We start from the raw sequence: 25,746 nt of genomic DNA on the forward strand, positions 1-25,746 counted from the left end.
TATGGTGCTCCGAACTAGATAAGCTGAGACTTGGTATAGTCAGTGTTACCTGATGCTGTAGATGTATTTATGAATGTCTGATTCTTTTATGTGAAAACCAAGGTAGAGAAAATCAGAAATCTAGATATTTATTTTAAATTATTTGCTTTTGCAATCATAGTAACTTGATTTAAAATAATTTGTTGAAAAGTCTTTTGGAATTTCTGTTTCTAGACCCAGTAGTTTTCAAAGCTGACTGATAGTTTATTACTATTAGAAGCAGCCTTGTGGAATGCTATGCAAGTGACTGCCTCCACCCAACCCTGAGCACCCGGATGTCGAGTCCCGAATTCATCTCTTGTTCCAAAATTCATAATCCTCACCACAGTGCTCTGTACTAAACCCATAAAATTGAGGGAAAGGACAATGGAGAAGGTGACACTTTCAGTTTAAACAAGAAATTCCATTGTTTTTCTTCCCATGAGGCATCTCCCAAGGTGAAGTCAGAAATTCATTTATGTTCTAAAACAAGATTTCCCATTGACTTATGGATACTTGAAATACATTCCAAATTACTTGGTCTTAGGTGAAGAAAAGCCTTGAGCTTGTGAGTTCAAAGAAACTGCTTCACAGTCTGGTAATAATAACTGCATACCTAACATTGGGTGGGCTTCCCTGGTACTCAGCTGGTTAAGAATCTGCTTGCAGTGCGGGAGACCCCATTTTGATTCCTGCATCAGGAAGTTCCCCTGGAGAAGGGATAGTCCACCCACTCCAGTATTCTCGGGCTTCCCTGGTGGGTCAGATGGTAAAGAATCCACCTGCACTGTGGGAGACCTGAGTTCGATCCCTGGGTTGGGAAGACCCCCTGGAGGAAGGCATGGCAGCCCACTCCAATATTCTTGCGTGGAGAATTCCCATGGACAAAGGAGCCTGGCCGACTACAGTCCATGGGATCACAAAGAGTCAGCAAGACTGAGCGACTAAGCACACCTAACGTCAATGAAATACGGTCACTGCACCTCTAGTTATAAACACTCCTTCTCCCTTTCCCGGGACAGACAGCAAACCCTAAGGGTCTAATCTTTCTATGGTTGGTTTTTTTTCCTCCAGGAAAAAATTTCTGCATTGAAAAAGCAAGCTAATCACATTGTCCAGCAGGCTCAAAGAGAACAAGATCATTTTGTGAAAGAAAAGAATAATTTAATAATGATGTTGCAGAGAGTAAGTATTTCTTTTCTGTACTGGTGACAGTAAAACACAGGTTCCAGTTCAGGGAAAGTCGCTTCCATCAAACCAACTGCCTTTTAATGAATGAATTATAATTTAAGGAAGGCTTTTCTATATACATCTTTATTTAATCCTCCACATTAATAAACTGATGCTCTGAATGATTAACTGTAATTCAGAAATAAGCAAAGACATTTTCTTCATGCTTTTTCCACAGCGTGAAAATCCAAACTATGGGAAATCAGTATGTTTTCTGATTTTCTTCTTTAAAAAAAAAATCTTATTTTTCATCAAATAAGTTAAACGTATTCTGCTCTTTCTGCTGCTGTCAGATATTTTGGCTCAGTTGCTCTGGTGTTTTGAACCCTAATTATTTGCATATAGGTCTTCTTGGGAAATGCCACATTGGATTTAGCTTGGCTTAACTGGTGAGGTGGCTGCCCCGTGTGGGTGTGGCAAGGTCACCCTCATCACAGGGACTGTGTCCCCGTCCGCCCAGCCTCTGGTGTGTTCCATGTAAAGGGTTTATTTTGTCCAAACTGCAGCCTAATTTTCTGACATAATCTCTTAATTTCAGGGATAAGAGACCAAACGTTAAAGTTGATGGGGTTAGTCTCAGGACTGGGCCTTGCATGGAGGCCACTTAGAAATGGGACACTTGGGATCATGAAAACATGAGATGGACTCAGAGTGGAGTGCAGGAGAGAAAAATCTCAAATGATGGATTAAAGACAAGGCTGCACGATGGTCCCATCCAGAAGAAATGGAGTTGGAGCACTCATTCCCTTCTTTGCAGCTTAGCCATGTTTAGGTTGAGAAGAGAAAACTGGCCCTTCACAGGCAACCATGAGTCCCCGCACAGTGCCTCTGTAGCCCACACGAATCCCTGGCAGTTCCCCGCCTCCTGCTTCTTCAGCACCTGGCCATCTCCAGTTGAGGTTGGACTTTCCAACCCCATCCTCTGCTCTGGGGGTGAACTCTGGTGCTATTAGGTTCCCCACGACCTTTTGCACACAAAATTCAAAGGCACAGCTTAAATTCGATCATGTAACTTATAATATTTAAGTAGTTGCTGAAATTTTAGCAAAAAAAGAAAAAAAAACCTTAGTGATAGATTTTTAATGGGTAAGCACAAAGTAGAAATAAGATCTCCTCATTAAAATATATAATTCGGTTGTAAAAACTATGTCTTAAGATTTTTGTTTTCCCAAATTGACCTATAGCTACACCTCAACCCCAATAAAAATTCCGGTGATGCTGAAATTTGCAGTTGATCCTCATTATCCACGGGGTCCATGTTTGTGGCTCTCCCTAGTCACTAACCTTTGTAACCCTGAGATCAATAGTTGTCACTCAGTCATTGATGGACAGGTGAGCACAGAACAGTGAAAATTTTAAGTCACTCAGTGTACATTCACATTCTCAGCTGAGGTTGAACAAGACAGTGCTCTGCCTTCTTGTTTTGCTCTCCTGCTGTGACTAGACGCCCTTTTTGTGGACCATTTGGGGCCATGTTTTCATGTTTTGTGCTTTTCATTGGTGATTTTGCTGTTTAAAATGCCTCACAAGTGCTAAAGTATTGTCTGGTGTTCTAAGGGCGGGACGGTTGTGATGTGCCTCATGGTGAAAATACATCTGTTAGATAAACAGCTTTCAGGTAGGAAATAGAGTGCTGTTGGCTATGAGTTTAATGTTAATAATCAACATTGTCTATTAAATAAGATGTCTTTAAATGGAAACACACGTTAAGACAAAGTTATGTAGTGATCAGTTGATGAAAATATTGTGACCAGATGCCCACAGCAACCCAAGCTTATATCCCTTTGGAACAGTGGGTCAGTGTTCACTGCTTCAGTGTTCGTGGCAACATTATAGAAGGCAATCATCACAGATGATGGGAATTGAACGAATATGAAAATGTAAAGGGCATGGCATAGCCAAGACAGCTTTGAACAAGAACGGAGTTGGAGGGTTTATACTATTTGCCTTCACGTTTTACTGTAAAGCTGTAGCATTTAAGAGGGTGTGGTGCTGGCATACAAATAGACATATAGATCAGAAGGACTGAACAGAGTCCAGAAATAGACTCACATGTACTGTCTATTGATTTTTGACAAAGGTTCCAAGACAATCCAGAAGGGAAAGGAAAGTCCAGCATATGGTGCTGGATCAACGAGGCAAACATGGAAAACAATGAATCTCAACACTGTTTATCCTCATAACATGCATATAAATTAACTTGAGACAGATTATAGACCTAAACATAAAAACCAGCAAGATAAAGTTTCTAGAAAATACAGGTGGGCAAGTATACCTTCATGACCTCAGAGTAAACAAAGATTTCTTAACGAGTAAATGACAGAAGACTTGTATCCAGAATGTATTAGAAACTCCAAAACTGAAAAATAGTAAGCAACCAACAAATAAAATTTTAAAAAACAGACAAAAGGCTGCAATGGAAACATTTCACGAAAGAAGTTATGTGAAGAGTCAGTAAGTCCCATGAAAGAGTGACATTGTTAGTCATCAGGAAACTACAAAGTTGACTCAGCTTAATAGATTTTGTGTTCCTTCAGGAAAAGGAAAATCTTTGTAATTTGGAAAAGAAATACTCCAGCCTCTCTGGGGGGAAAGGGTTTCCTGTCACCCCAAATACTCTGAAAGAGGTAAGCTGTGATTTTACATGTCCACTCGTTATCACCTTAGAACTCAGATGTACCTCAGTTTTCTGGGATTAGCTGACTGGGAAACATGCACTGAAGTGACTTCTGAAAGCACTCGGTGCTTTGAGGTTTTCCTGCCTTTCCTGATTTATGCTTTGAGAATTTCAGGGATTATCTTTATGTCTGATGCACATGCTGTGTGTGTGTGTGTGTGTGTGTACACTTTGCTTAGTAGTGATGTTGTGGGTTACTTTGGGGTTTGTGTGCGTGTGTGTGTGTACACTTTGCTTAGTAGTGATGTTGTGGGTTACTTTGGGGTTTCAAACATTTAGGATCCAAACCAAAACTAGTCTTAATAGCTCTTCTTTCATCTTGCATTTTCCTTTCTCAGTTTCTCATCTTTCCTACTTTCTTCTCTTTTTCCTAGGTCTTCTGGGACATGAAAAGCCCCCAGACATCTCTACCCTTTCCCCCCATGTTGTCTGGGTTATTTTGCCCTAAATTCGAAAAATCCTGTTTACATTAAGCTGTACACCCTCTTTATCCCAAATGTTCATCTTTCCCAAGACCCCATCACCGCCCTTTCCCAAATATCTTTTTATAGAGCTACACTGCTATAATGGTAAAATATTTTAACTCTAATTTGGAAAATTAGAACCCTCACCAGAAAGAAATAGTTTTCTTCATCTTTTTTTTCAAAAAGCTAAAGAAAAAGCTTGCTTATGCATAAAATTTTTCGTAATAGCAAAAACCACTTTATAAACTGCTTTAAAAAGACAGCAAAGTTAGGAATTCCTTCATAGAAAATATTTTTTTTGTGTGTGTGTGTATATATATGTATGTGAAGTAAATGCTCATCACATAATAGGTGTGACTGATACGTACCTTGGAAGCATTTTGTGAAATGTTTCCACAAAAGCTTTATAGACCATTCAGTTATGGAGTTTCTCTCCATTATTTAGAACACAGAACTGGCAGAATCACTGCATAAAGGATGCTTGTGAATGGAGTGTAGAGGAATAAGATTATGTCAGTGAGGCCGGCAGGGGCCGGCTCTTGTGGGTCATGTTAAAGAAATATGGTTTACTTTATGTGGATGGGAAGCCACTGAGTGGTTTTAAGCAGGGAGGTGACATTATCTGAGATCCATTTGTTAAGATCATTCTGAGCTGCTCTACTGGATTATAAAGAAGAGTTGCTGGAAAACCGGTGTGGCAGTGATTACAGTATAAGCTGGAGGTGCTGGTGACTTGAATTTGAACAAATAAAAAAAGATGGACAGAACCAGCCAGATGCAGAAATGCTTTGGAGGTAGAGTTGACAGTTCTTGCTGATAGATTGGATGTGGGAGTGAAGTACATTAAGGGCATTGTCAGGAATGCTGCTGTTAAAAATTCCAGTTTGAATATGAGGTGGATGGTGAGTAGCTGTCACTGAGACGGAGGAGACTGGGGAAAGAATAGGTTTAAGCAGACAGGTATGCAGTTTGACTCTGGACATGAGTTTGAAGGGCTTGTGGCTTCCAAATGCGTTAGATAGGGTCTAAGGCCTCTTTACCTCCCGGAAGAATAAAGCCTTTCCCTCCTATTAGAGTCGCTCTTCCCCTGCAGCCCTCCGGCCGCTGAAGCCCGTTGGGTTTTGACCGTATTTGTGTGTCTGCAGCTCTCATGTTTGGTGCGTGGCTGTGCGTTCTCTTCCAAGTCTAGCAGACTTGGCTCAGAAGCTGTTTTGATTTTCGTTCTTTTGCTCGTCTTTCTCTGCCTCCCCCCACTCTCTCATTCTCTCTCTCTTTTTTAAAAGAATGATGAATTTATATCCAGCTCTTTTAAATAAGTCCCACTTTTGAAAAATGACATACATTTTTAAGCAATTAATTAGTTTATTATAGGTATTAGGTTATTACAGTTATAATAGGTTGTTATGTGATATATAACCTATATAATAGGTTATTCATATAGGAATCAAATTTTGGTTTTGAAAGATTCTATCAACTTAGCAAAAGAATAACTCAAGTTGCTACTCTTCATTCTCATTCATTGTCAAAGATAAAATAAATTTGAAAACCCAATTTTCAACTTCCTTTCTTCAATTTAATCTTATAAAACTTTACATACTACCTATTGCCCCTTTCTGAAGTGCAAAACTAAATTCAGCAGGATTTTGATATCTTCAATTTATGAACAGTCAACTCTGGTTCCCTCTACTTGGTCAGAATTATAAACTCTCAGTGAAAATCTTGTTTTCCAGTCTGGGATTTTTTGCTTCACCAGCATAACAATATCTTAACTTTCCTGGAGCCACTGTCTGAAAGGATTGCTGGACAAGTAGAACTCAAATATTAAATTCAACACAATTTACTCTTAAAAGAGAGATGCTAATTTATACCCTTTATTCTTTTTTTTAAAAAATTAATTAATTTATTTTTTTTCAGTGGGTTTTGTCATACATTGATATGAATCAGCAATAGATTTACACGTATTCCCCATCCCGATCCCCCCTCCCAACTCCCTCTCCACCCGATTCCTCTGGGTCTTCCCAGTGCACCAGGCCCGAGCACTTGTCTCATGCATCCCACCTGGGCTGGTGATCTGTTTCACCATAGATAATATACATGCTGTTCTTTCGAAACATCCCACCCTCACCTTCTCCCACAGAGTTCATCATACTATTTTATTCATGTAGTGAAAATATGAATGGTCTGTACAATTACTTTCCATGGTAATTTACAAGGGCCTTTTCCTCAAATGTAAATTCAGAAATTTTTATTCTCAAAGATTCTGATTCATGGGTATGTTCTCTAAGCTGAAGCCACAACTGAATCACTGAATTTAAAAGTAACTGAAAATTCACTGCCCTAGAGGGAAGTTGCCTTAAGCTGAAACACTCTTGAGCTGCAGCTTTGCCTTAAGGGTGTGTGTGTGTGTGCGCGTGTGGGTACATTTCTCTTGCTAGGGAAGGCTCATGGGAGAATAGTGTCCTTTTTATTTTCATTTGTTGAGATGCCTAAAAGCTAGATTCCATACAAATAAATTACTGCTTTATAAATGTCTTAGTGCAAAAGTCAGTAGTACTTAGTCTATATTTATTCACTCTCTAGTTTGTCAGGCAACAGAAGAAACAGAGAAAATCTTAAAATAAAGATTTATGGAAAAGTCTCTTGAATGAGAGAGTGGTTGCGTTGTCGGTTTCATGTCTCAGATTTATTTTTGTGTGTGATTATTTTAAATGCTGTGTAGTGACAGCCTTATTCAGTCAACAGAATGAATGCTGATATGGATGGATATTTTTAAATCAAAGGTATTGGGTTATTTATAATAAAGTCATTTTGATTTTATCTGAAAATTTACTTTTAATGTTGGAAATACAATTTTTCAAGATTAAGCATCATACATCCATTTTAATAACTGGTGATTGCCTTAATGAAACATCTGATAATGCCACAGATATCTGGCTGTGATGCTCTGAGCTAACTCCATTGTCCTGGAGCATTAATACTCTTGCATGCTTCAGCGCTTGCTTTCCTCATGTGTAATTTATCAATTCCTCCTTCTAGGGCTATATCATTGTAAATGAAATTAGTGAGCCATGTGGCAGTTCCACGAATCTCCCCCCTTCCACTCAGTTCCCTGCTGATGCTGCCGCCGCTGCCGCTGGGCCTGCCACAGCTGTGCTGATGAGCCCGTCACAAAGTGCAGAGGTGTGTGGGCATGCCGTTTCATTCATTCACTGCTTTCCTCATGTCAAAGATTAACCCGTGGTTGACAAAACGGTGAGGTGTGAGACAAAGATATGTCTGGTTGACCAGAGGTCTGGAGCGATGCTCAGTTTGAAAAACCAGTTTGTTTTTGGGAAGTAATGCTCTACTAATAATAACACTTGAAACCATGAAATATGGTACAGAGTATAGAGTATTAGGAGAAGGAAGTCCAGAAGAATAAACTATATCTTACCACTTTAGCCCAGCCTAGTTTTCTTAGAAGCAAAGAGACTTTCTAAAATTGGCGGTTTGAAGCACCTTTCCAGTTTGATTTTGTATTCAATTTTGTTTTACAGTACGGACTTCTTTTTAATTTTCTGCTGCTTTAAAACGTTTGGGGAGAGACAAATAATAGTAAATTAAAATACCTCCTACTGATCCAAGTGTGGGATTTGAACACGAGGCTAACTACTCCCTGTCATTTATGTCTCCTTGAGTAACATATAAGATAACAGAACAATGAGATTATCAATTTCATTTCTTCATCTTATTCTTTCATTTCATATGGACACATAAATACTTTTTTTTTTCTTCTTTAAAGCAAAGATCGTCTGTCTGTTCTGGATTTATGTTTCCTTCCACTCTTTCTTCTCATCCTATCACTGGACCTCCGTCAGCCCCTTGGCCTGAAGTCATGGCTCCCTCTGTCGATTCTTTTCCCTTAAATGACACACCTCCTCCTCTGCCAGCTAAGAAACACAGAAGGCGACAGCAGCAGGACCAGCAGGTAATTAGGAACCAGCATTTAGAGTTTGGAGATTTTACCTTGACAGCAGACTTACTGATGTGAAATCTTTTCTTCAGTTTTTCCAAAGATATTTTTTAAAAAGATAAGGTGCATACTCCTTTTTTAAAAGAACGTTTATTTTGTCCCTAAGAGTGTGGGGATTGTTAGAGAGCTTGAGACCTTGGCTGTCCACTCCTGGCTTTTGATACGTTGGAGCTCGTTTCACATCCTCATGCTTCAGTTCCCATTCAATCAAAATGTTGCAACTTCAGGTATTTTTCAAAATCATAATAATTATTTCCATAAAATCCATGGTATACAAAGTTGCTAGGTCAACACAAAATATTTTTCTTACACATGATTGAAACCATAATAGTAGACACCATTCCTCTGCTGTGAGGCAAAACTTCCTTAGATTTTTACAGATGCCTCATTTCTTCCTTCTAACAATCCCATGATATGTAAGGAACTGAGACTCAGTGTCGGTAAGCAGTTTGTCCAGAGTCATCACAAGCAGTGCATTTGGTCCATAGAACAACAGTTTTTTATTACCTATTTTAAAATAAATAATATCTTATTTCAAACACGTTGCCCTCTTTTTAGGACATTTTATGAATACTCATGAACTGTCCTGGTGGCTCAGTGATAAAGAATCCGCCTGCAGTGCAAGAGACCCAGGTTTGATCCCTCGGTCAGGAAGAGTCCCTGGAGAAGGAAATGGCAGCCCACTCCAGTATCCTTGCCTGGAGAATCCCATGGACGGAGGAGCCTGGTGGGCTCCATCCACAGGGTCACAAGAGTCGTGCATGGCTTAGCCACCAAGCCACCAAACAATTTTGTTTTGAAACTTTGAACTATAATCAAACCCTTACATGAATTTGGCCCCAGAAGATCCTAAGCTGTCAGTCAATAGGCCTCCCAAAGTAGGTGAGTTCTGGTTCGTTATGCCTTTCTTTTACCCTTCTTAAAGCTACCTTTCCTATCTATTATCTTTGGTCAAAGGACCATATCTCCTCACTACTTTTAGGTTAATAAATATCTATTATAAATAGATAATTATTAGGTTAAAATGCAGATATTCTTCATGATTGGAATGTTGGAAGATTGATAGCAAATTTGATATCTCAGAGTTGCATTAATTTTTAGATATTTCAAAAGCCCGAGTTTAGTATTAAAATGATCCAACCTAAAGAACCTCTAATTAGGAAATAACTTTCCTATCAAAGACATTTTGGGGAAGGCCAAGAAAAATGTGGGTAAGTTTCAAGTTGGCAAAATGTTGCCTTAGGAGTCTGAAGAAAAAAAACTGAAATGGTCAACAGGAGGATTTTTAAATGTGAGGGACTGCTGTGGAGGCCCCTTGGTCAAGATCTTTTTTTCAGTCTAGAAGGATGCCTTCTATGGAAACATTATGTGGATTCGGAGTGTGTTTATGTAATTGAAACATGATTCCGTCTTTAAGCAGTATCCCTGTTTGTACTGTCTCTTCATCTCCTTCCTTCTCCCGTTTCTTATTCTCCTTGCACTGGGAGCTGTGCGATCACACAGAACTGTCCAGACAGACAAGGGGGGGCCCTGCTTACATGCTTTGTCCACTGGCTGTTCCGCCATCCACGTGGCAGCCACCATAATCACTTGTAAGTTGTCCTGGGGCCCCAAGGCAGCCGGCACTACTGTCAAAGTGACAGGTGGATTTTTCTGAATTTTTCTAGGTTCAGTAATAAATTCTTCTCATGTCTATGTGTCTTACCAAATGTTATCCCAGGTCTCTTAGCGAACATAAGTTGAATAATTTTTTTCAAGACTGTGTTAAAATTCCAAAGCTTCTTTGTAAATGCATACTTCTTAATTTCTTTAGTGACCTGTTTCAATTAGTCAAGTTTTGCTATTCTGCTTTACATTTGCACCTAAAGCATTTTAGAAGTCTGGAAGAAAGGAAAAAACAGCACCAGGAAGGCCTCTATCTGAGTGACACTTTGCCTCGAAAGAAAACCACACCTTCCATATCCCCACATTTCAGCAGTGCTACTATGGGGAGAAGCACCACCCCGAAGGTAGGACATGGGGAGAATCACGGGCTTCACCGTCAGTGAGTCTTTCTGGGCTTATGTTGACTGACATGCAAAGGCCTTAAAGATAATGCTCAGTAATAGACCGTTAAGTTTGCTTGTTGGGCAGACATCATGACTGAATTGCACTTTCTATCCTGTTCAGAGGACATTTGGAATTGTACGCTCTGGGACCAAAGCACCTGGTCCAGGGTATGTTCTGCCACCACCACACCAGTGGTGAGTGGCATTCACTTTCATGACACACGCCCAGGGCTGCATTCTAGATCTGGAAATTGGAGCATGTAAGCTCTGGATTCTAGGAGTATTAGCAACCAATATTTATTGGATCATTTCTTGGAACCTGACACTGGGCTGTGCCTTTTAGGTGTATTGTTTCACTGTAAAACTCAACAACACCATGTGGTAGAGGTATTAATCTAATTAGTGTCCCCATTGTACACATGGAGAAACTGAGGTGGAAAGAAGCTAGGTGAGTGGCCCCCGTGTCCTCAGCTGGTTGGCATTGAAGCTAGAATGTCAGCCCATGTGGTGTGATGCCTGAGTTGCCCTCGCTCCTGTTCTGCTGACTTGCCTGAAGGGTCATGGCAGGATGAAGGCAAGGGCAAGAGAGAAGGAGGTTCTGAGTGGGACAGACGTTGGAGTCCTTCTCTTGCCCTTAATCAGAATAACTTTGTTTTTTATCTATTTTATAAACTGGTGTTCCCAGAATGTTTTACCCTAGGATTTTGTTATTTTAAAAGAGTGCTAAAACCACTGGGACAGCTAGTAGGATTCTCCAGTTTCTAGCCCACTTAATCCCTAGGAGCAGATGGAAGCTGGTGCCCTTGTGATGTGTGGATCGCCTCTGTCCTTGTGCATGACGTGCATGCGTTCTTGTCCCTGCATCCACCCTCTGCCCCTGGCGCATGAAGGGCTTCTGAGTTTTTCTCGAAGGTGGGTCTAGACAGTGTTTTCCCATCTGTCTTCGCTTCTGGAACTGCTCCCTGTGGAGGAACGGCTGTGACGCTGAGGCTGCTGCGAAGTTCTGGGCAAGTGACAGCAACTGGTCTGTCCCATTTAGCATCAGTACATTGGTTGCAAAGACCTGCCTTGGCTGCCTTCTGCGCTTAATCAGGAGTTAGGCAAACAGTGATGTGGCCGTGTCCGAAAGGACCACTGGGCTTGCAGCTTGCCTGAATTGTTTCCTCCTGGTTCTCACAGGGCCACCTGCCCCTGGGACAGAGCAACAGCTGTGGCAGCGTGCTCCCCCACTCGCTAGCAACCATGACCAAAGACTCAGAATCTCGGAGGATGCTCAGAGGTAGGTATCTTCTAAGTCCGGGGTCATGCCCTTTGTCAAGCATTAGAATTTCTCAGGGACAGGGAATCAGAACAGAATTGGGGGTCATTAGGCAGGGGATCAACCAAAGTCCTAAATGTCACTTTTTTATTTTTATTTTTTAAATTTTATTGAAGTGTCGTTTACAGTGTTGTATTAATTTCTGCTCTACAGCAAAGTGATTCAATCAATTTTACTCTTAATGTGTCCCCATAGAGGGGGAATGTATATATAAATCTCCTTATTGTTGTATTGAGATAAGTTTCCTATATGCACACGTGGCTGGTATATACCCATGACACTTTTTATAATTGCACTGGAATTCTCCATTCAGAAAGGCCCCTAGAGAATTACTAACCTTCTTATCTGATTGAAAGAAAGAAAAAAAAGATGCCTGAGATCCTGACAGATTACCAGGGCACTTGGCTAAGTCGCTCCCCTGGTTTGTGGCTGAGCTACTCTCCCACTGGAGGAACGACTCATTGAGCTGAAGATTCACTGAGCTAACAGAGGCCCAGCGGCCCAGCAGACTTTCCTCAGGCCTTCTCATGTGGGCTGAACTTTTATGCGGTTGTTAGGTTTCAGGTAGAGTTGGATTCTCAGCATGTTCTATTTCTTTGAAATAATACATTGCATTTCTAATGGGATTCTCAAGCAGTCTGTGTACGGCTAGAAGAAAATACTCTAAGGTAATTCCAGAGGTGAGCTTCTTGTGGAGAAGATTAGATTTATTGTGTCAAAATGGGGCTTTAGGTCAACCTATATTGGCCTTGACTTCTGAGCAGGTATGGTGCTGGGTAGCAAAAATGCAAATAAATGACATGATCCTTGTCCTTGAAGTACCTAGTCTCATGAGGAAGACAGAAACATAACTGATAATTTCAATCAAATGTAAATGCAGTGTTGGAGGTGTGCCCAGGATGTGAGTGGGATGCTGACAGGATGATGGGCATCTTTCCTCTCAACGTGTTCGTTTTGAAGCTGTTCCCTCCAAGGTGGCCAGGATGCAGTTCTGATGCTTGGCATCTTTGCTAATGTCACCAGAGAATAGTCACTATTGCCATCAAAAATATGTTTATATACTGGTGTATATATATTTATGTATACATAATGTGTATGTGTGTGTGGCTAAGTGAGATGTACATACATATATACGTATCCTTGAAAGAGGATTTCATATCATTACCAGTGTGATTTAAGAGTTAATAGAAGTTATGGTATTCATAAAAGTGGTTTATAATATATGAGAGGTTTTATTTATTTTAATAAAATGCATTTGACTTAACTTCTTTTTTGTCATAATTTCTTAATAAACTAAAAATATCCCATAGTTTATAAATAATTAAACATAAATGAGTATATTTGGCTCTCATTTATTATTGTTCACTTGTGGGTCTAGTCTATTTTCTGTTGAAACATTTTTCTGTGATATTTTCTTTTTGAATATTTTTCTCACTGGCTGAAGACATCAAAGTTCAGATTGGCCACAACACATACTTTATGTTGAAATTTTTTTCCTTAACATAGAGAGTAAGAAACACTAGACCTGTACACCAAATAGATTTGTAAAAATGAAGGGCTGTAAACAATATCATTTAAGAGGATTCTTGTGAGAATATGGTGAAACTGAAGGGATGTTTGGTCTTGGTTTTTCTCATCTGTGTTCCCCTCAAATAATGGGATGCCCTATGTTAGGTTCATGGAGAAAAAACTGAGCCAGTTCCCTTAGGTCACATTAGGTACCATCTGCCAAATCTGTTGTCGTTGACCTCTTTTGTGCTCCTGTTCTTCACTGGTAGGTCTTCTGTGCATCCCAGAGGCCCTCGGCCTCAGTCCTTCCCTACTGCAGCTCTGGGTGGTATTCCTCCTAAAGAGTTTCATGTCGTGATGATGAGACAGTTCCCAAAGAAATAGAGAAGCATCATGTGTGTGCTGATAAGAGGATGTGATATATCTTGTGAGGCCAGCCTGCCACCTTTGACTCCCCCACCCAGAGGAGGAGCGGGTAGGGACTGCAGTTTTTAGAGCTACAACAGACCGTAAAAGTTGGCAGCATTTTCTACTAAACCCATACAGGTGGCCCACAAGGACTAGGAAGGATGAATCATAATTTCATTTAGAATTGTTCCACTGTCAGTTGTTGGTGCCATTAAAATAGCAAACGCCAAGTAAAAAGTCCATGGCTTTGAAATGGACCTTGCACATTTTTCATGAACTCAAATAAAATAGACCTTATCATTTTCATGACTTACACTATTAACATAAATGACCTGTTTTTTTGCTGCTTGTTCATAATGGATCCATCAAGGACAATGGTGTAAGTATAAGCCTTCCTTCAATAAGCACCCTTGTGATAGGCCTGACAGTGTGACTCATGCAAACAAAGGTCTGAGAGCAGAGTTTAAAGCAAAGAGCCCAGGAGCTCCACTCTTAAAGTGGTAATGGTTATTGGCTTTTGTACAACTTGTGAACCGTTCCTTTGTAAGCTTTAGAATGAATGAAATCTTTGTCCTTTTTCTTCTGTCCAATGCAGGAAAGTCCAAGAAAGGTATGACAACCTCCCTTTGTGGTGCTTTTGTTTCCAGCAAGTAGTAAAAGGTCATGTCAAGTCATCTTTAAGAAATGATCAGATTTAAAACTGTACAATGGTGGATTTTTAGTCTAATGATTATTTCTTTTACACAATAGAGGGAAATTGTTGCGCATTTGCTAAAAACACAATGCTTCGTGCAGTGGCTGTTCACTCACAAGCAGCTGCATGACCCTCTTTGTCTTGGTTTTTTATTGCAAGGTCAGATCATGCAGGAAACATGAGTGATTCGGAAGCATTGCTTCATAAGACTCAGTATCTAGATAAAGCAAAGAGTTGGCTTGTACTGTGTATAGACTAAGTGTAAGATATGATGTTTCTCTTTTATAAAGGCCAGGTATAAATAAAGCAGGCTATGTGAGAGGATGGAAGGATTTAGGAGGCTCCTAATATTCCATTTAAGCGTTAAAACCTAGTATAGGGTGAAAGTGAAAGTCACTCAGCTATGTCTTGACTCTTTGTGACCCCATGATCTATACAGTCCATGGAATTCTCCAGGCCAGAATACTGGAGTGGGTAGCCTTTCCCTTCTCCAGGGGATCTTTCAAACCCAGGGATTGAACCCAGTATAGAGTGAAGAACTGTCTAAATGACTGGCTAGAACAAATGATTCTTATGTGGCTAGGTGATAGTAATGCAGGGCATTACAGAACTGATTTGTTATAAAGTTGGATCAACTGTGCTTCAAATCGTTGAATGGCATATTACAAACCTTAACTTTAAAAAGCTATTTGTTAGCATCTTCTTGGAATCAAGAATTGTTTTATAGATATAATCTTGTTTTTATTCTCCCTGTTTTCTGGTTGAACATGTATGACGATTTCTCTCTCTTTTTTTCTATAACAAATCGTTTTTTGACTGTATGCATGTATCAGAAGCTTGTTTTTGTTTTGCTGACTTCTTGAATTCTTCTCTATAAACTCAAACTTAATCTAAAAATATGAGTATCTCCCCTTGTCAAGCTGGTACTGGTACTAACACTGTAAATGACTGCATGTTGGAAGGGTGTGTTTTTCCTGTCCCCTTGTCACCCTTTTTGATCTTGTATCTTTTTCCCTTTCTCTGTCGTTTTTCTCATTCCTGACTTGTCCTGCACTTTCATCTTCCGGCTGTGGACTATGGTTAGGAAGAATGAATTTCTCAGCAGGTGAGAAATTGTTAGAAATACTGATTAATTTTATCCTCTTAAACCCATGTTACAAATTTAGGTCATTGCATTTTCTGTATTAAGGCCCAGATAACCATTTTAAGGTATATAAGATACATTTAGAAAACATTAGCAAGATTATATATCCCATAGTGGTTAACTCACAAAGGGCTTTTCAGGTGCAATTAGCCAGAATTCATAGGGATTGGTACTTTAAAAATGATAATAATAAATGGGCCTTGCACATCCAACCTATTGGCTCTTCTGGGACAGTGAAGAATGTTGAGTTGATTTGGGTTCCATGTATGTACTATGCTTAGTGACCAGCCTCAGGTGTTACCAGGTCTTACTTTATAAACTTTGTAAAGTACCCAATTCAAACAGCCATTCCTGTCCAGTCAAGAAGGATTTAGAGTATTTACAAGGCCCGTTTTACTCTTTAGATGTTGTCCCACTGCTGAATATTATTCTTGCCACATAATTTAAAAAGAAAAACAAAAACCAAGCAATCTCAGGGATTTCGGAAAGTCTCATTTCCCCCAATCCACTTACTTTGCTGCACCTGAAACAGTAGATGCATTCCACTTCCTTATTTAGTCACTAGTATATTTGAAATTTATTAATTCACTCAGTGACCTTTTATTTTGTGACATCTGATTACTGAACAAATGGGACTCGGTGCTGAACAGGACATATATGGCCCCCTCCCTGATCACCGACACTTGAGTGGAGGCTTAATCCGGCTCACACCTCTTCTGGTGCTGCTTCACTATGCCAGCAGTCATCCTTGGGCCTGACCCTCCTCCGTCTCCTGAGCCCCAATCGTATCCTTCTGTTGAAAGTATCTGTACCTTTAAATGGCCAGGCCAGAGCCTGGATCCCAAAACCAGCTCCTAGGAATCACGCTGGTGCAGTTCCAGGGTCACAAAGGAGAGGTCCATACCCTTATTTGTAATTTCAGGGATCACTTGTTTTTTTGGAATTGCTCAGGAAGGAGGAGGCTAAGCCAGGTGACAGGTGAGTTTGTTGTGATCAGTAAAGTGTTGCTGGTGGTGGGGGAAAGGAGGGGCTGCTTAAGGTGGATGTTCCCACTCATATTGGATCCACAGGAAACTAAAATCCTGCCATGGAAGCTACTTGCTAGCAGCAGCCTCTTTCATTTAAGTTGAAAATGCAGGGTGTTATCCTGTCACCGGAATGATGGGAGGCTCTCTGAGACACAGAGCAAAGAAATAAAATGAGATAAAACACACAGTGAGGCGACCTGGGGAAATCACAGCTGCGGTCCTAGCAGCGCAGACTGTAACAGCAGCTGCTTGTGCCCACACTCGGAAACCTGGGAGTCGTTTTAGTTTCCTGTCTCCCTCCCCTGCAGGTGGTAAGTTCATGCTCTTATTCTGTGATGCATTTGGGGAAAAAATCCTGGACTATCTGAGGAGCAGGGCATACTTACATAATCGCGTTACAGGAACTAGCTTCTCCTCACTGTGAAGAAACTGAAGGGAAGGGAGGTTGTGACAGGTCATCATCAAGGAGACAATTCTTCTGTTTTAAATGACAAGGTTGTCCTTTAGGGATTTGGTTTTCATACTAAAACAAGGAAATGTCTTCCATGTGATTGGTGCCAGCATGAAGTTCTCTTTGCCAACAAGCCTTTTCTAAAAGTGTAAAGAAAGATTTGTGTGTGACCTTTTCAAATAATCTCTGGTATTTTTTGTCCCTCCCTTTTCCATAATGAATAATTGGAAACAATTTAAAAGGAGCAGTTAGTAATTCCAAAAGTTCAAGTATCAAAGGTAAATATTTGAATAATGAATTATTTTGCCATGTTTAAGATTGAAAAAAAAAAAAAAGGCACAAGCTCCACGCTTATGTAATGCTTTTGTAATGCTTTATGCATTAATCATTATAATTGATGCTGTTCTCTCTAAAGCCTCATGGTCTGCTTTTGTGTTTTGCATCTTTCCTTATCAAAGTGATATGTAGTTTTTACATATGTGTGTGTTTTTATAATTTATGATTACATCTTACATTAAGGAAACTTATTTTCCCAGAAATGCCTTAACCTGAACTAACTTATTTTAACTTCAGTATCTAAACTGCTCTAAACTAGTGGCATGGAAACCCCTCATGGAACTCAAATCATTTTACAGATTTAGTTTTGGTCTATAATGTTTTGTTGAAGCATCACAGATGTGGCATCTGTTTTTAAATGAAAATGTTTAATCAACAGCTGAGGAAGCAGTTTGGAATCACTTGCCTTCTTTTGCCCTCTGGCCTGTTTTTTTGGTCATTTCATTACTAATTAAAAACCTCATAGAAAGGTAGGTAGGGTACAAGAAAACAGGGAAAATCCAGATGGTCCAAATATATAGTCTTAACAGGCCTGGTAGTACATTTGATCTGGGAGAAAGTGATTGTGAACTATTGTATTGGCTAAAGAACATATTTTAATGAATCGAGGGATTCGTTTATCACTATGCCTCCTGATTCCTGAGTACATGGTAAACAGAGAATTAAAACAAAAGATAATTCGATTTGTGATACCCAAAAGCAGCTACCAGAAGAAAGCCGTAGAACAGCACAAAGTAAAGCCTGTGGCCTGGGGTGCCAGCCAAGCAGGCACCAGGGTGAGGAGGGCCGCTTCACTAGAGGCACTTTTGCTCCTGTGGATGTGATCCCTACTTTCATGCGGTCATCACCAACTAGCTGAAGGCTGGTGGTTAAGGCAGAAGAAGGAAGAGAGCTAAAAATGTACTAATTAGGCTGATCACAACTATTGGAAGGATTGTTGATTCTGAGTGTTTTAAATAAGTAATTGGCAGACAGGGGGATTTGAAAAAAAAAAAAAGAATGAGAAAAACGTGCAGTTGGAACATTAAGCAAAGTAGAAATGTTAGTGATACAGGTTTCTCAGATCCTACACCTAGATGATCTACTTGCTGTTTTATGACCAGATCAAGTACCTTTGAAACTGGAATACCACTGAAGAAGTGAATGCCCTAAGAGCCTCGTGTCACTTGTCATAAGAAGTCAAATGATTTCTCTGTATAAATGAATTATACAATTAAAAAAAGAGTCACACCCATTAAAAAAAAAAAAAAAGAAGTCATCTTGCTTTGCTTAAGCCCAGCTATTGTTAGAGGATTCGAGTCTTGAATTATGTTTCTGTTTTGGTTTTGTGTGTGGGTTTCTATGTGAGCTGATGTAGTATCTCTGCTGTGCTGAGATGTAGAAATGGCATAGGAGAGTGTCAAGTGATCTGCTGACAAAAAAAAAAATCACTCACAAGACCACTTCTTTGAAACTCATGCTTGCCCTGAGCATGATGCTGTTTCTTTGATCTTCTTGGGTTCAAAACAAATTAGACCAAGGCCCCAACTTCATAGGCAGATGTTTTGGGTTGCTGGTTTGAGAGTTTTAGAAGATCTAAGACTGAAAAAATGAGGCATACGAACATATTTATGGCTCTCTCCTTAGGATATAATCACCAACAGATGAGTGAAGGACAAAGGCAGAAGTCTTCTGAATTTTACAACCGCACAGCATCTGAATCGAACGTCTACTTGAACAGTTTCCACTACCCAGATCACAGCTACAAGGACCAGGCCTTTGATACTCTGAGCCTGGACAGCTCTGACAGCATGGAGACCAGCATCTCCGCCTGCTCCCCTGACAATGTCTCGAGGTAAGATGTGCTCCTGGGGAAGGTGTCTGGTTTGGAAAAGCACTTGCTAGTTTCAAAAAGTAAAGCCATCAATCTGAGGCAATATATATGTACAAGCCCAAATTTCTGAAACAAAAAGACCTACAATACAGAAGAGGGTTGAGTGTCCTGGTGGTATTTGAAAGTACTTTCTTTGTATCCAGAGTGACGTGAGCCAGTCACACACCATCTAATCCATTTTCTCCTTTATTTCTTTACACCTGACTTCACACGTATACTGTGCTTCAAAATGGATTTGCCTCTCTTGGTTGACTCTAAACTTCATTAGGACTGCTTGTAAAGATTTAACCATTCACATTTGTGTTCGTACTTCAAAGCAAGCAAAAGTGGACTTATGGGATTATGGCCAAAGGTGCATCTAAAATATAAATCTAGTTATAGTGCTCCTTCAAGAGCTTGTGATGATGCCTTGTAACCTTTTAAGTAAAGTCAGACCTCAGAGCCTGGCATTCTAGATCCAGCCCAACTCTGCATTCATGCTGTCCTGCTACACCTCCCAGAGCTTCTTATTCATTGAGAGGGCAATGAATTCTCAGATTTCTGTGCCTTTGACCATATTGGTTCTGGCCCTGGAATCATGTCATCTGTTGTTTCTTTTATTTATATGCTCATTCACTCCACAGATCCTTACAGAGTGCTCTGCAGGTAACAGTGAGCTGAAGTGACTCAAACCAGTTGCAAGAGCCGAAGGTGCACACCTCCTCCCAACTCTGTGATCAGTGATGTCAATGGTCTGAGATTGGCCACAGTGGGAGTGCTTACGCCACATGATCAGGGGTTTTGTTTTACTCCAGAGAGCTGATTTACCAGCACACCACTGTCTAGAGTCAGTTCTTCCTTTCATGTGTGTATTCCCTCAACCTGTGCCTACTGAGCGTTGAGAGTGTCTAGCATTGCAAAATGTCTTTACCGTCCCCTGCCCCCTCCCACTTGAGCCTGAAGAAAGTCTCCTCACCATTTAAGCTCAAACTTAAGTTGGAAACTCATGAAAATTTCTCCTTTGAGCATGTTTTTCTTTCATGTTTCCATGGAAGTTGATACTTTTTTCTATTGTATCACTGATCACATTGCAGTATAAAATTTTTTCTTCAGTAATTAATTGGCACATTCCTAAATGTCAAGGAGGATGTTTAGTTATCTTTTGGTTTCCACATTCAGCAGAAACCTTGGCACATAGTAGACATTTAGTTAGTGTTGGCTGAATAAACACCTCGGGATATAGTGGACATACTTTCAATTTTGATTTTTTTCTTTTTTTGTTCTGTTTCAATTGGCTGAGAACCATTATGATTTCAACCCAAGGAACACCCAGTGTTTAATAATGTCCATTGAGCAATTGTGTGTCTGAAGTGAAAATGACTAATTGAATGGTGACCGTCAAACAGATTCTCCTCTATTGCGGTGAAGTCACAGGCTCAGGACAGGGGCTCTCTGGGCCTTGCCTGACAGCTAACTCTGCTGCTTGAAGTGGGTCACAGATCTCTCTAGGTCCTGATTTGCTAATCTGCTAAACGGTGTATTGTTCCTTGAGTGCAAGAGGATGATGGATTTTTAAATATCTTTGTGGTAAATTATCATCATGTATATAGAATTTCTTTACAAAGTTTTGAATCATTTGCTTCTCCCCTTGCCCCGCCAAAAAGGAGTGACAGAGACAGAGAGAAAGTAATGTCGGCAAGGTGTGCTTAGCTTTGGGTTAGTGTCTCATAAATGGAAAGGATTTTGAGAGACCCAAATCTAACCAGATATTACAGCCAGGAAATTTGGGGAGTGGAGGAAAAGAAGAAAAGGGACTTCCCTGGTGGTCCAGTGGCTAAGACTCTGCGTGCCTAGCGCGGGAGGCCTGGGCTCTATCCCTGATCAGGGAACTACATCCATCCCACACGCCACAACTAGAGCTTCCATGCGCCACGACTAAGAGCCGGTGTAGCCAAATAAATAAACGGATATATATACATTTTTAAAAAGGATAAATGCTACATTTTTTGGTATATAGAATACAGTGTATTTTAATTCTGGCATTATAATAGGTGAAATATTGATATTACTGAATACATCCTACCAGAGAAGGAAAGGAATTCTTGGCGAAAAACACTAAAGCAACCATGAGAATTATAGGTATTTCTCCTTGTCACATGAGAAATTTAATTTAAATTTAAGGAGAGGACTATGTAAAGACTAAAGATAATTTTTTGCTGCCATTATGATTTAATATCAGAGGGGTTAGTATTTCACTTCATTTAATATTGGAAAATGCAGTATCTCACTTTTTAAAAAATGAAAGACACCTGAGTGTGTGGAATGACTAGGCCTCAAAGCACCATCTCTTACTCTGGGTGTTCTCTTAAGGCACTGGCTGCTCCCACCAGGGTGTCCGGGAGCCATGCCGGGGTGCCGGGAGCTGACGTTCCCAGGTCCGAAAGCCCGTTCATAAATGCCAGTAAACTGACCCATTGCATGTGTTACTTTTGAATAACGGGACACCAAAGTCAGCAACTTGGCAACTATTGTGTAACAATGGTGGGAGGAATAAAAGTTGATGGTGCGATCATTTCATTTCCTAGTATAGTGATCTCAGAGGCACTTTCTGGTTTTCTGAGACACTATGCACTTTTGAAAGTTGTTATTTTGAAAACATCAGACTACCTACCCAAATAATTGTTAATATTTTATAACAGGATTCCTCTGGGTGAACCCCTGATAGCATGGCCTTTTTTATCCTTTCTATTTTTGAGCCATCTTTAATAAATAAATACACTCTATATGTTTTCCTATATTGGTGGCTTTTTCTGCTCCATTTTCTGCTCTCTACCCCTTTATCCCCTCCAAAAACTAAAAATAAGTGTACATCCCTTCAAATGATTCCCTCCTCAAACCCCATCTCTCGTATTTGAAGGTGGTGAATGGCAGCATAGCAGTGAGTACAGAAAGTTACCTCAAAGGGAGCCATTTCAATCAGATTTACCAAGATGCTTGCTCCTTGGAAGAATAGTTATGAGAAAGCTAGACAGTCTGTTAAAGAGCAGAGACATCTCTTTGCTGACAAAGGTCCGTATAGTCAAAGCTATGGTTTTTCCAGCAGTCATGTATGGATGTGAGAGTTGGACCATAAAGAAGGCTGATCATCAAAGAATTGATGCTTTCAAACTGTGGTGCTGAAGAAGACTCTTGAGAGTCCCTTGGACAGCAAGGAGATCAAACCAGTCAATCCTAAAGGAAATAAACCCTGAATATTCAAGGAAGGACTGATGCTGAAGCTGAAACTCTAATACTTTGGCCACCTGATGTGAAGAACTGACTCACTGGAAAAGACCCTGATGCTGGGAAAGATTGAGGGCAAGAGGAAAAGGGTGTGACAGAGGATGAGATGGTTGGATGGCATCACTGACTCAATGGACATCAGTTTGAGCAAGCTCAGGAAGATAATGAAGGACAGAAAAGCCCAGCATGCTGCAGTTCATGGGGTCACAAAGAGTTGGACACGACTTAGTGACTGAACGGTGAACAGCAAGAAGCTTAGATCTAGAGACTTCAGGACAGTAGCCACCAAAATCTCAATTTACTTCTTTTTGTTCACCCACCTGCATTTTCTTTAAATGGGAATGACTCCACTGAATGTGCCAGAGTAAGAGGGCAGCGTTATTTCCGGCAGGTGCTCCCTGTGACCACTATCGTTTTCCATATTACTTCACAGAGAACTGACCCAGTGCTGCTAGCGTCATGGATTACCAATCACCATGGTCAGAAATTACCAATTTGCTATTGTTCAGTCACTCAGTCGTGTCCAACTCTTTGCGACCCCATGGGCTGCAGCACACCAGGCTTCCTTGTCGTTCACCATCTCCCGGAGCTTACTGAAATTCATGTCCATTGAGTCGTGATGCCATCCAACCATCTCGTCCTCTGTCATCCCCTTCTCCTCCTGCCCTCAATCTTTCCCAGCATCAGGGTCTTTTCCAATGAGTTGGCTCTTTGTGTCAGGTAGCCAAAGTATTGGAGTTTCAGCTTCAGCATCAGTCCTTCCAATGAATATTCAGGATTGATTTCCTTTAGGATGGACTGGCTTGATCTCCTTGCAGCCCAAGGGACTCTTAAGTCTTCCCCAACACCACAGTTAGAAAGCATTAGTTTAAGTGTGCTGTCAGAGTCTCTGAATGTAAAAAATTGAAGCCAAAGTAGAAGATGCCTGCAAAGGTCTAGTATAAATAAAAGGAAGAGGGAGAGAGGAAAGAAACATTTCTCTTTTGTGCCATCTACCTAAAAATATTCATGCTACTCTAAGATAAGCTTGTACCCATTTTATGAAGGAAAATAAATGTGATAAACATCAGGAAGATGGATAATAAGGAACTGATGTTTGGCATGTATAGTATGAGTGCACATCCTAATGGGAACTTTTTGAAGATAGGTAGAAAGAGGTCTCAGAGAAGGCAATGGCACCCCACTCCAGTACTCTTGCCTGGAGAATCCCATGGACGGAGGAGCCTGGTAGGCTGCAGTCCACGGGGTTTCGAAGAGTCGGACATGACTGAGCGACTTCACTTTCACTTTTCACTTTTATGCACTGGAGAAGGAAATGGCAACCCACTCCAGTGTTCTTGCCTGGAGAATCCCAGGGATGGGGTTGCACAGAGTCGGACACGACTGAAGTGACTTAGCAGTAGCAGCAGAAAGAGAGCTTCCCTGTTGGCTTAGATGGTAAAGCATCCACCTGCGAGGCAGGAGACCCAGGTTCAATCCCTGGGTTGGGAAGATCCCCTGGATAAAGGAAATGGCAACCCACCCCAGTATTCTTGGCTGGGAAATCCATGGACAGAGGAGCCTGGCGGGCTGCAGTGCCTAGGGTCGCAAAGAGTCGGACTCGACTGAGTGACTATCACACACACAGAAAGAGAAATAAAGAACTAAAAAACTTTTCTCTTTTTTAGATTTTTTTTAAAATGATGTGTTGAAATATCCTGAAATTATTCATGTTTTAAAGAGGGAGCTCCATGCTGGAGTTCTAGCAGCATACACTTAGTCTTGTGGTTCATTGTGTCATAAAAGCCAGTGGTAGGATTACAGAACTACTCCAAGTTGCAGGTACCTTTGCCTTACACTTTTTGTAGAGACATCATCTTTGTGTCCAGCAGAATATTCTTGGAGTCAGACGATGTTTTTACTTTTTCAGTATCATTACACTGTACACAAACATAAAGCTAAGAAAACAGGTCTTTTGTCTGAAAAAACAGCAGCTGAAAGTCAGTTCTATTCTGCTAAAATTATTGAATGAGCTCATAGGGTGTAATGTTCTGAATACTACCTACTACCTATGAATACTGACTACTGCCTATGGGTTTGAGGGCTTGGTTTTAAGAGATACTTCAAACAGACTCTCAGATACTTCTTATCCCTTTGTTTTATTCTGCTTTCCAACCAAGGTAGTCAACACAGCATTTGCATTTTATTCTAGGGATTTCTCTCAGAAGACTTACAGAAAACCAGAGAATTTCAGAGGAGGGCAGAGCTTGCAAAGGGACCAGGTAGTCTACTGTACAGAGAAAGATTAGACATTTTATCAGGAGTAATAGTTTTCTTGACCTGAAAAAATAATCAAGAAGATGAATTGGCAGTAAATACCCTGGCTCACGGCTCTCATTTAGCGGCAGCATCGGTGCGCTGAGGCAGTCGTGGAGAAGTTTTCTGTCTGTGTGGACAGTCTTGTTTGTTTTTTGTCTTGTTTTATTTATTTGTTGTATGATGATGTTCTTGTTTCCTTTTTTTCTTCCTTTTTCTGTTTTTGCCCTTGCCTCTAAAGTGAATATTCTAAAGCAAATTCAGATTTTGCCAAAAGGTATTATTCAGCACTGAAAACTAAATCTGCTATTTAGATTTCTTTACCCTTGAAAAAGTTTCATTTTTCTTTATGACTGTGGGTTTTTACCAAAGTTGGTCACATAAGACAAATAATCTTCAGTTGACAAAATAGAACATGGCCAAGTAGAGAATAAGGAGTTCATGATCTGAGCCACAGTCAGCTCCTGGTCTTGTTTTTGCCAACTGTATAGAGCTTCTCCATCTTTGGCTGCAAAGAACATAATCAATCTGATTTCGGTGTTGACCAGCTGGTGATATCCATGTGTAGAGTCTTTCTTCTCTTGTGTTGTTGGAAGAGGGTGTTTGCTATGACCAGTGCGTTCTCTTGGCAAAACTCTATTAGCCTTTGCCCTGCTTCATTCTGTACTCCAAGGCCAAGTTTGCCTGCTACTCCAGGTGTTTCTTGACTTCCTACTTTTGCATTCCAGTCCCCTATAGTGAAAAGGACATCTTTTTTGGGTGTTAGTTCTAGGAGGTCTTGTAGGTCTTCATAGAACCATTCAACTTCAGCTTCTTCAGCTTTACTGGTTGGGGCATAGACTTGGATTACCGTGATATTGAATGGATTGCCTTGGAAACGAACAGAGATCATTAGTTGACTCATTGGAAAAGACCCTGATGCTGGGAGGGATTGGGGGCAGGAGGAGAAGGGGACGACAGAGGATGAGATGGCTAGATGG

At 40.5% G+C, this 25,746-nt stretch overlaps 1 protein-coding gene across 13 annotated transcripts in view; it reads left to right on the top strand.

Annotated features, from left to right (window-relative positions):
• Nucleotides 1-25,746, top strand: part of PHLDB2 (pleckstrin homology like domain family B member 2) — a 236,338-nt gene that overhangs the window by 197,421 nt on the left and 13,171 nt on the right. For 6 of the 13 annotated variants that reach the window (XM_043893094.1, XM_043893087.1, XM_043893092.1 and 3 more), the window contains 10 exons: nt 1,093-1,203; nt 3,786-3,875; nt 7,426-7,569; nt 8,171-8,356; nt 10,270-10,410; nt 11,629-11,728; nt 14,280-14,294; nt 15,463-15,483; nt 17,244-17,279; nt 18,964-19,171. In XM_043893094.1, coding sequence (XP_043749029.1) covers nt 1,093-1,203; nt 3,786-3,875; nt 7,426-7,569; nt 8,171-8,356; nt 10,270-10,410; nt 11,629-11,728; nt 14,280-14,294; nt 15,463-15,483; nt 17,244-17,279; nt 18,964-19,171 — 1,052 coding nt within the window. The remainder of the gene's footprint in view (nt 1-1,092; nt 1,204-3,785; nt 3,876-7,425; nt 7,570-8,170; nt 8,357-10,269; nt 10,411-11,628; nt 11,729-14,279; nt 14,295-15,462; nt 15,484-17,243; nt 17,280-18,963; nt 19,172-25,746) is intronic. The other 7 variants (XM_043893095.1, XM_043893097.1, XM_043893093.1 and 4 more) reach the window with 6 other exon arrangements.

The sequence above is a fragment of the Cervus elaphus genome, chromosome 31 (assembly GCF_910594005.1).
Source record: "Cervus elaphus chromosome 31, mCerEla1.1, whole genome shotgun sequence".
In the NCBI taxonomy this organism is placed as follows: domain Eukaryota; kingdom Metazoa; phylum Chordata; class Mammalia; order Artiodactyla; family Cervidae; genus Cervus; species Cervus elaphus.